The 10,934-nt window shown below is 36.0% G+C and overlaps 2 protein-coding genes across 4 annotated transcripts; both read right to left on the bottom strand.

Moving 5' to 3' along the window:
- Positions 1-1,618: 1,618 nt before the first annotated feature.
- LOC125203590 (rac-like GTP-binding protein 5) lies at positions 1,619-4,662 on the bottom strand. Of its 3 annotated transcripts, none has more exons than XM_048101972.1 (8): positions 4,494-4,662; positions 4,240-4,411; positions 3,476-3,563; positions 3,276-3,385; positions 3,113-3,176; positions 2,078-2,142; positions 1,945-2,010; positions 1,619-1,868 (listed from the first exon to the last, which is right to left on the bottom strand). In XM_048101972.1, the coding sequence occupies exons 2-8, from the start codon at positions 4,336-4,338 to the stop codon at positions 1,770-1,772; spliced, it is 591 nt and encodes a 196-aa protein (XP_047957929.1). In that variant the 5' UTR covers positions 4,339-4,411; positions 4,494-4,662; the 3' UTR covers positions 1,619-1,769. The 3 variants fall into 3 exon arrangements, with proteins under 3 accessions (XP_047957929.1, XP_047957927.1, XP_047957928.1); XM_048101970.1 differs by having other exon boundaries at positions 4,240-4,388; XM_048101971.1 differs by having other exon boundaries at positions 4,240-4,385.
- A 2,053-nt stretch (positions 4,663-6,715) lies between these two features.
- Positions 6,716-9,807, bottom strand: LOC125205250 (protein DYAD-like). The gene is given in 10 exon segments (XM_048104080.1): positions 6,716-6,847; positions 6,922-7,229; positions 7,554-7,611; positions 7,685-7,853; positions 7,939-7,998; positions 8,077-8,460; positions 8,560-8,920; positions 8,975-9,383; positions 9,492-9,631; positions 9,738-9,807. Coding segments are annotated over 10 exon segments (2,091 nt in total).
- Between the last annotated feature and the right edge of the window lie 1,127 nt (positions 9,808-10,934).

Raw genomic sequence — 10,934 nt, 5'->3', positions numbered from 1 at the left:
ATTCCATAGGAAAAATGCAAAAAATGAGTTTGAGTTTGCAATATGATTGGAGAAGTTTTCTATATCAAAGTGAGATTTGATATATGATTGAAGATGACCTTAATTTGAGTTTGGTGTAGCTGGTTGAAGTAAAATTACTTTTTAGTGTGACATATACATGAAATTAAGTTTGAATTTGTTGTAAATAGATGAAGATGACTCTAATGGGACAACCTAAAAATAAAAACATGTCACTTTTAATAAGACACGGAAAGTAAGACAAATGTAAATTGAAAGATGATTCTTAGAATTTTATAAGGTCAAAATTAAAACTATTTCCTATAAATAAAGAAAATACTTACTTTGTACGTATTAGGTCATCTACAATAAGGCTGCAAATTACGGCTTTCAGTGTGTAGCAATTTATGGCCTTATTGCATCTTTTTGTCTAGGGCGGCGACGTTGAATTAGGCGTATCCACGATTGAAAGTCGGACTGGATAGCTTATTTTGTGGCCCTATTGAAGCATATTCGGTGGCCGCATCACATTTTTTCTTTCGTTTTTAATACTACTCTCTTCGTTCGCCATTAGGAGTCCTATTTAAGTTCGGCACGAGTTTTAAAAAATATAATGGAAAGTGGGTAGAAAAAGATAGTGGAATGTGAGACCTATTTTTATATGCTATTAATTTTATAATAAAGTGTAAGTGAAATGAGTTAGTGGAATGTGAGGTCTACTGACGAACTAAAATGGCAAACCAGGACTACTAATGACGGATTGGGGAAGTATAATTTTTAGTACTTAATTTAATACTTCATCCGCCCCCTGTAGTAAAGACGTTTCTTTCAGTATGGTATTTAAGAAAAATTGTTTTAAGTGAGATAAGTAAAGAGAGAATACAGTAGAATAAAATGGCAACGAGATGAAAATAAAACAAGGCAAAAGATAATATATAAACAATACACAATAATACAAGTGTAAATATAGACATTTCATAATGCATAAATAGGAGACACATTAATTGCTTTCTTTTGAGAATATTAGAACACAATAATTGGAGGTTTAAATGGCATTAAATATCAAAAGCCTTTTAATTTAATAACCTGAAAAAAAAGTCGTAGGGAAGAAACTTTCTTAGGGCAGCCACTTACGCTCCACCAGACACTCCCCACACATCGCTCGCCCCAACCATCTTTGGGTGTATCAGGTGGTTGCAGGCGAATCTTGTGCGCCTGAAGCGCACTTTTGACAATGTTGGATTGATTTATTATGACCTTAAATATAATGTGAAATTAATATGAATCCCACATCGGTTCTACATGGATGTGTGGAATATTAGTGAGAGTCACCCTTATACCTCTGACCATTACTTTTGATTAAGTATGGGCTCCCTGCCTTGTATGCTTATCAATTTGGTGTTGCCTTGTATGCTTATCAATTTGGTGTTGTAAACGTTGATTGGGACAGCCTACACTACGAGGCTATCTGAAGGTGTGGCCAAAGAGGTGCCACTGAAGATGTGTTCCCAAAAGGGGCAGCAAATGGATGATATCGTCACGATTCTAACTATCCTCGTGTGATGGGCCATCTTGATGTGGGAACAAAATAAAGTCATGGCGATGGTAATCATCCGAAGCATTATGAAAAATAGAAGGGCTTATAACGGATTTGGAAAGGATTTCTACAGATGAGACACATTAGAAACTTGTCAAATTACAGACGAAGCGTTGCATAAACTAAACACCAGATTACAGACGACGAAGCGTTAAATGAGATAGGCTGCAATATATTACAAAATGGAACAGCCTTTGTGACCCTTCTTTTTCTTCTTTTGTTTAGGTGGCTGCAATACTATTTTAATGGCTGCATCAAACACACCCTTCACATTCTGCATTCAAACCACATGCTATAATGAGAAAAATAAAAAAAGGTTTCACCACACCACAATCACAAATTGAAACCACCTGTTGTGTTTTCGAGCTGCACTCAATGTACGCAGGAGCTCCAATTAGCTTCTTGAGTTCTTCCCCCTACATGGAAGACAATGAGAGGCATGAAACGGGAGGAATGATCGTATGCTGGTAATATCTTTGTTACCTGAGCTGTAGTTATCGGAACTGCTCCAGGATGATCGATGAAGAACTGTTTATCATCTCTAAGATCTGTACTACCATTGAAAAAACGATATTTTGATCATTTCAAACAAACACATTCCTTCTGTACGCTTAATCATAATTCAATAAATCTAAGAATCACCAAAACAATTTATAGGAGGAAAAATACAGATTGAGTAATAAGAATGAATAATAAGAATGTGTTCATTGCATGCTCTACTGATACACTCTTTTCAACATCCAAGTCCGTGCTCTCATTTCAATCGTGAGGAAGTAATTGACAAAAACCAAGCATGTGTGTTGTTCTACTATTACAAATATAATCTGTTGGAAACCACTGGCATTAGTACATTTTGTACAAATATACTCTGTTGCTACCTTAAAGAATAAGCATCAAAACATACAAACCAAGTGTGACACTTAAATTTAATCACTTATAATATGATTATTTGTATTCCAAAACAAATGGAAGTTTGACTCTCTATCTCATAAATCATTCAAATGTTTATACCTTCATAAAGCTATTGTCAATTTGTCATACGAAACTATATCTGTCAGCCCTTAAACCACATACTACAAAAATATTGGTATTCTAAAATTAAATATTGCGTAAAGCTAGTAGTATTAGTAAATCTATTACAAGGATAGAGCAAAATATAACAAGTTAATCATATAAGCTGTGATGCTACATTTTACATTCAAATGTTGAGATATGCAAAAGGGATAAGAAAAATGAGCAAAATCATGGGATCTTTAAAGTTGAGTATCTTTTTATATTTTTGTCAACTGTGAGTGCAATATTTCTTTTTGTTATACAATAATATACACATCTTAACTTAACTAAGAAATAATAAAGGAAACATAAACATATAGTGGCACAGTTATCACTTAAGATCCTAAATAATTAAAAACTTTAGATACTAATTGATGGTATATGAAAGTGATACCTACAAGGACATGTTTGTAACTGGCAGGACTAATTGATAGAGTAATAACAAGAAATAAATCACTATCTCACCAAGCTTCGTTCCAACAAGAATAATTGGAACACCTGGCGCGTAATGCCTCAACTCAGGAATCCACTAACAAAACGAAAAGGAAAGAGAGAAGAACATGGCATCAGACTACTTGGTACACAAAACGAACGTAATTACAGCTAGAATAGTCTCCACAATTCTGACCTTCTTTGCAATATTTTCGTAGCTAGCCTTGCTAATGAGAGAAAAGGCTAGGAGGAAAACATCAGCTCCACGATAACTCAAGGGTCTTAATCTATTATAATCTTCCTGGCCTGAACATAATGTAAGACGAAGCTAAAAAAAACGCTAAAATCTAGGAAAATGTACAGACTGATTAGATATACATATTTGAAAGGAATTACCTGCAGTATCCCAGAGTCCCAGGTTTACAGTATTACCATCGACAACTACATTAGCACTGAAGTTATCAAAAACAGTCGGAACATAATCCTGCATTGCAAGGCGGAATAAGGATGAGGGTTCGAAGGTCTACGTTGGATGTAGTAATTCTCTAATCAGCATTACAACGCCCATTAAGCATTAGCAAAACGGAACGTGCTACATAACTCAAAATTAGTAAAGCAACACCGCAGCAGACTTTAATCGGTGACCCTTGTCCAATCCAACCTAATTCAACTTTTTAATCAAACACACATACAACTCTCAATGTAACATAACTTTTAATTTAATCGGTGATTACATTCTCTCTCGGCCCTCGGGTCAGCTGAAACCTCAAGTCATAACCTTTTTATTTCTTTTTCCCCCATATTTGTGTGTCTATTGGAATGAACCTTCACTTTCCAATTAGAAAAAGACTCTGAAGCAAGCCTCATTCAATTCATCTAAAAAACAATCCATATAAACTAGTACATGAGTAACAAAATGCATTCAATTCTTTGATTGGACATGGATACATAATCTACCTACTGCATAATAAATTCCACAATACAAATGGTTAAATTCCTCGTTTAGTTAAAGGCAAGAATACAAATAATCATCAAAAGAGCACTACTAAGAAACAATTACAAACTGCAAATGGGAATGTAAAGAGAAATCAAGAATTAGGATTAGCAAACAAAGAAATTGGTGATTAATTTAAAGAAGAGAAGATAAAAATGGAACTAACCGTAGGAAATGTGTTGCTGGTGTAAGAAATCAACATGCAAGTTTTTCCAACAGCACCATCACCCACAGTCACACACTTGATGAATCTGGTTGCACTCATTTCTAACTAATTTTTTTTCCAGGGGATGGTCAATTCTTCCTTGTTTGCTACTTCAAGTTCAAAAAAGACAAATCTTTACTCAAAATGATGCAAACCCATCAAAAATTGAAAAGGAATCTGAGAGCAAAGAGTAAAACAGAAGCAAAAGAATTCACCTTGAAGGAAGCAGGTAGACAGAAATGCAATGCCTGGCAAAGAAAAGAAAGGACTTTATGACAGCTTTTTCAATCTCACATAAATCATTTTCATAGATTGGGATTGGGGTGGTGGGGTTTGAGGTGGAGCACCTCTCCCCTTCAAATTCCTTTTTTTTCTTTTTCGGCGACGTTTCAATGGTTGCTTGCTAAATTTACTTTGAATGCACATCACTTTGTTAGTAATTTCATTTTTTACAAACACATTTTTTCTCTTAGTAGTAATAAATTTTCATTTTAATTCTTATTTTAATTTATTTTAATTTTAAATACAGTATTTTTCAATTATTTTACTTTCCTTTTTAATTTATTATTTTTATTTATTGATAAATTAATTTCGTTGAAAGTTTTAAATAAATTTTAAAAAAAAGTGAAATTAGGTGGATAACATAACGTTCAATGGTCATGGGTTACATTGAAGAGCAACCGAAGATTGCAAATGTCTTTGTTCTTATTATTATTTCAACGAAACGTAACTTAGTTGGTAAGACACTTTTAATCCGACCAATAAATTAGTCGTCTGAATGGCCACAATCAAGAGAAATGGAGAACCGGTAATTTATTTTCTTAGAAAAAAGATACTATTGCCTTGCTTGTGAATTGTGATATAATAAGGCCAAGTTAATATAAAGTGGCTCTTATCTTAATTTTAGAATTATGATTAAAAAAAAACTGTAATTTAGAGTTTCAATCACTGGAATCTTAAATTCAATAAATTGCAAATAGAAGTTGGGTGGAAATCATAGTTGGTACTTGGTAGAGGGTTGCCTAAACAAAAATAATTAAGTAGAGGACAAAAGTTTAGTACGAAATATATTAATCGTCATTGAAGAAGTGAGCACATGGGATGAAGCTTAAATCCAAATAGCCATGTGCATTGGGTTACCAAACCTCTTACCCACTTCTATCTTTCCAATTTATGGTAATCCAATTTGTATTTTTTAGGAGTTTAATGAGATTCCAATGGCTGCCCCTTTTTAGACAGCCTAAGCTTATGGACCACATGGTAGATTACTCAGCCATATTGCATAAACTTTTAGATAATTTCAAAATCTTAGCTCAAATCATATGTACCACACACATTCGCTTGTACTATAATGAATTGTCATTGGGTTTCATCGGTTAATAGTTTAATACTCTTTTCACCAAAAAAATGTGATCTTGTTATTTTTATCCATCATATATATGCTATTTTCTTTTTTAGGACATAACATCTTATTCCCTTCGTCCCATAAAAATAAGAACACTTTTCTTTTTCGTCCATTCCATCAAACATATTGTTCCAAAAATAAGGAAAAAAAATACTAATAATCTAACTAAACAAAAGGTATATTGGGTCACTGTTATTTGGAGGTGTATTCCCGCAAACCTCTTGGGCCACCTAGCGCGTTCTGAACTTCATGGCGTTGTAACCTAATTCGGCACTGGTTGTGCGCCGTCTTCTTCGGCCTGCTTGTCTTCTTCACTCTGTTCGGCCGATTGTTGAACTCTCATTAAAGAACACTCTTGCATAGCTAGGAGATTAAATTCCCTTACCCATCAACATCTTTCCCTCCTCAAAGTAAATTTCTCACCCTCTCCGGTCATCATCATGTACAACATCATAGAATGCCTCATGCAAGCTCAATATAGGAACTTAAAATGTTCAACATAGCTCTTGAACGTAGAAAGCCCAAAGCACAACTAGGAATTTAGAACATGTGCCCAACAATCAAAGTATGCAAGAACAATAAAAATAAGTTTTGCTATCGTCAATTAAACTTATACCAAGATACCAACTAAACAATACTATTGTTTCGAGAGTTTATTCAATGATATCAACTTATAATTAAATTTTTATTCGAGGATATATACATAATAAACTTGATACTATTGACCTTTAAAACTTAACGTATTATTCAAGTAACTCACGAGTCGTATCATAGATTTAAATATATAAACATACTTTTGAAGACATGTGTCTATTATCTGAAAACCATGTTAATATAAGAGACGAAATAGTGCGTATGATAAATGATGAGTATCATAAGAATCCTTGAAAAATATAGCATGCAACGTTTACTCATCTCCAATATCTAAAGACTCAAGTGACTGATATGAAGGCCAAATGGCATCATACCATATTGTTTTATACTGTGAAAGAAAGAAAGCTAGCAGAATATATATGTAGCATATTTATCAATTCAACCATGGCTGGAATCAGACTTGAGAGTAGTAGACAGTGCCAACCAGCTTCCTACCTCAGAGCAGCTCGTTGCCGTCTCTGTATAACCACCACCACTCTCCAACGCCGGCCTATTTGCAGAAACCTTGTACTGTAGAGGAATAAAAGATAACATTTCAAGATCAAGAATTTCTTGCATAGCTCAAAATTAACATGACTGCTTACCGGTGGCACGGCATGACTCAGATTGACTTTTACTGCACGTTTTTCAGCCAAGGGTTTGACTATGGATGGTGATGGTGGTGGTGGTGGTGGTGGTGGTGGCTGATAGAGGTAGGGAAGCTGAGGTGGCATGGTGGAGGAGGAAACTGAAGGAGGAGTGGGAACCTCAACTTGGACCTTCACAGAACTGCTGCTGTTGTTGTTGTTTGGCCACAGGAAAGTGCCCTGTGGCTTGCAGATTCTGAAACCACTCTTCAGCCTTTCTATCTTTGCTGCTTTTTCCTCTAACTGTAATTTTTTTCCCTCACCACCTGCACTTAAATCATCCTGTACTTGCTCTTCTTGGCTCTCCAGTGCTGTTTTCTCTCCCATTCCCATTATCATTAATGAAGACCCTGTTTTTGCTGTTTCTGTCACATTTGGAGCTAGCTTCTCAAATTTTCCCTGTGTCAAGATTTCCATACATAACAAATGGCATAATTAACTTAAGAATATGAGGAACATGTCTATCTCTAAGTCTAAGAAGAAGTAATTTCTTTTGATCTGTAGCTATAAATTGTTTTGCAACTGACATTAACTCACTGTCTTAAATTTTAGATGATGTCTCAAGGCATTAATTTGCCCTTATTTAATACATACCTCAATGTCTTTCACAAAATCAGAGATGGTCATCAATTGTTCCTTGTACTTTTCCTAAAAAACCAAAACACCAGAGAATGTTTAATTCAAGGTATAGAACTTGATGATCAACTAACTGAAGCTGAACAGTATACATTAACTATACCTCTGAAAGGTGCACGCTGCTAAAATCACGTTTTAAGGATTCAAAAGAAGCAGTAAGCTGATCCAGCTTTTTACTTATGTCATACTTGTTTGATTCTTCAGTGAATGCTTGACCTTGTTGCTTTTTCTTGTAATGAATTTCACCAATCTCCCTACAATCATGTTAATTGAAGTTAGTGATTTAAAACAAAATCGCATTACTCTTTTTACTATAGTATAGGATAAGTATATCGACACCTTCTCAACTTTCCAACTTCCTCCTCCAACTGCATCTTTGTTGCCATCAGTTCCAAACTTCTGTTCAAGAAAGCAAATATTATTAAAAGTAATACTAAGATTATGTGCACCATTAAACAATAATGTAACATTTTCCACCTTTTAATTTTTGAAACATCACCCCTAAGCAGCTTCAACTCTCTAGCACATATAGGGTCCTGAGTTGGGGAATCGCCAAGTTTCCAACCAGGTGGTGGCACCCAATAAGGGTCAGTCACTCCAGCATCCTTCCTGATTTTAACAAGATTAGCGCATTCCAACCAATACTCCATTGCTCCGTCAGGATTATGCCGCCTCCTGAACCTCTCCTGCCCTCCTGGAGCAAGCTTTCCAGCCATATGCTTTAAGAGATGGTCAAGTAGTCCTGTATCGCCTATCCTCTTTCTTGCTTCTGCTCTCAGTTGAGGCCTCAAGATCGGTTTCTCAGCTGTTGCTCCCTTTGATTTCATCACCTCCAAAAGGTTTTGCTCAGCAAGCTTGTACCTTCAAATTTTCTTGCTTTGATCAATAAAACTAGCAAAATTAATGATGTAGAAACAGCCAGACAATGTAAATAGAATATGCCTCCTAATTCACGTATACCTTTGAGTAGACCAACGATCTTTTGGATCTCTGTGAACGAGTGATCCCCTTGATTTCTTACTACCCTTGATTTTCTTGATCTGATTCTTCTTCTGCGTCTGATTTGGCTTTTGCTTTCTGATCTCAAGCCTTGGTTTCTTCGTTTTCCTAATACTCAAATTCCTAAAGGAGTACCTCTTTCTATTCATGTTCTCATTAATCTCCTCAACCTTGATCTTCTCCTCCTCCTCCTCCTCCTCTTCTTCCTCATCCTCCTCCTCTTCCTCTTCCTCATCTTCTTCCTCCTCTTCTTCTTCTTCTTCCTCTTCCTCATCTTCTTCTACATCCTCTGCATTTTCCTGATCATCACAATTTTCCATATCTTCCCCTTCCTCTCCACAGTCAGCATCTTCATGTTTCTGGACTTCATCATCACCAGTAGCTAATAATCCCATCTGAGATTCCTCAACTCCATTGACAAAACTCGAAGATGAGTTCTGAGCAATATAAACATCATTATTATCATCCATCTCCTTATGCCTACCCAAATACTTAACTTGCCTTCTTATCCCCCATGTCACCATCCCACTCCCCTTGAGAGCCTCAGACAGACAGCTACTTCCTTTCCTTTGTGCAATCACCCAGAAATCAATCCAACACTTCTGCTCCATGAAGATCTCAGCCGGAACTATCCGAACAAGCACTCTCGCTGCCAGCGCCGACCCCATCACAAACTTCTCATCCAAAGAAGGGTGAGACTCCCTCAAGCTGTAGTTGAAGAATGCTTTTAGCGACTCCATGCTTGGATACCTCACTGCCACATTCAACTCCGTCTTCTCGCAGACCTTAAGTTCCAAAACATTGCTCATTAACATTAAATAACATATAACAATAAATATATGGAGTACTAATTAGTTGCTTTTTGGGTAATATAGAAAAATCATATTTCTTGCCATAGCAACTCGGATGGAGCGGAGGTGAGCTGGGGTTCTTGGAGGTAACTGAGCGTGATCAATCTCGTAAAGATAACCCTCTTTCATATAGTTTTCTATCGGGGATTTATCTCCACCACCACCAATCAAGAACTGGCTATCTGCATATATAAAGATTTATGTTTGTTAATCATCAACTATTATTTTAGCTTCGAAGGTAAAGAAATGGTAAAATAGAAACACGTATAATACAGTACTGTTACCTACCTTGAAGCAGAAGAGTACATCGCGGCTCTGCCGCAGCAACGCTGCCTTGCACCACATCTTTTTGGTCCATTTCCTGCATCGTAATTAATGTTCAGTCCTTCTGTAATTTTGGCATAGCATCAACAGAAAATGTTTCCACTAAAGTTATTAACCTCACACATGTTATAGCAGCACTCAAGATTTCAATTAAAAAACTGGGTTTGTTACAAACAGGGATTTAAATTCATTTTGCAACTTTCAAATCCACGTGTAATTGATAAGAAAAGGGTTGCACTCATGTAATTGATGAAAGAAAAAGATTTGGCATTTTTTTTATTTTGGGTATCTTAGTAATAGTGACAATATACACACCATGCAGAGAGCACACACGCTTATTCAAAGCAAAAGCCTTGAGCTAGAAAGATTACTATTTTTGGTAGCGCGTGAGATATTATGTGGGACAGAAATAACAGACAGAAAGCACTAGAGAGAGAGAGAGAGAGAGAGAGGGAACCATGCAGGGCTGATGGGCTTTCTTTGAGCGTTTCCTGTAGTAGGTCTCTATCACCATCGTCTGCCAACATTCAGCACATAAACATCGTTGATCAAGAAACTAAAATCGGATGAAATTATAACGTATTCTTAATTTGTTGGTGCAGAAGAATAATCAAGAGAGTGCTACTACAAATTAAAACTGGGTTTGGCGATTTAGGTTTTTTGGAAAATGAGGAAACATGAAGATTGGGACAAAATTTCCATTAGTAGTAGCTCATTAATGGTGCGGCTACAGATCAGAAAGGTGCAAATACTGTTATAGAAATCGCAGCAAACAATACGGGGAAAATTAATTATATTCCCTCTGAAAATTGAACGTACAACACTCCATGCAGCACGTATACACACAGCAACAGAGAGAAATAAAAAACAATAAAGCTGCGAAGTCTGGAAAATCTGAAACAGAAGATATGTTTTTTCTACTCACAATATTGAATCAACTAACATGTTTTTCAAACGACGACTGGGCAGTTTATTTTTTATTCTCAAGAAGGTGATTTTTCGATGAAGATGAACAATAAGAAAACTTAAAAGTTGAAAAGGAAAACGAAATCGGCCAAAATTAAAGAAAAGTGCAGCAATGTTTATCACAAAAGACCGATTGACGCTGATATCAATCGGCCGTTTTTGAACGCGGAGAAGAGATTTTTAGGATCAAACTGT

Source organism: Salvia hispanica, chromosome 2, assembly GCF_023119035.1.
Source record: "Salvia hispanica cultivar TCC Black 2014 chromosome 2, UniMelb_Shisp_WGS_1.0, whole genome shotgun sequence".
In the NCBI taxonomy this organism is placed as follows: domain Eukaryota; kingdom Viridiplantae; phylum Streptophyta; class Magnoliopsida; order Lamiales; family Lamiaceae; genus Salvia; species Salvia hispanica.
Note: the sequence above shows the minus strand (reverse complement) of the source record. Positions and strands in the feature narration are given on the sequence as shown.

Coding starts and splice junctions, on each gene's coding strand:
- LOC125203590 (XM_048101972.1), bottom strand. CDS start 4,338: ATGAGTGCAACCAGATTCATCAAGTGTGTGACTGTGGGTGATGGTGCT. Junction 3,386..3,475: donor GGGACTCTGGGATACTGCAG/GTAATTCCTTTC, acceptor CATTATGTTCAG/GCCAGGAAGATTATAATAGA. Junction 1,869..1,944: donor GCAGCTCGAAAACACAACAG/GTGGTTTCAATT, acceptor GTTTGAATGCAG/AATGTGAAGGGTGTGTTTGA.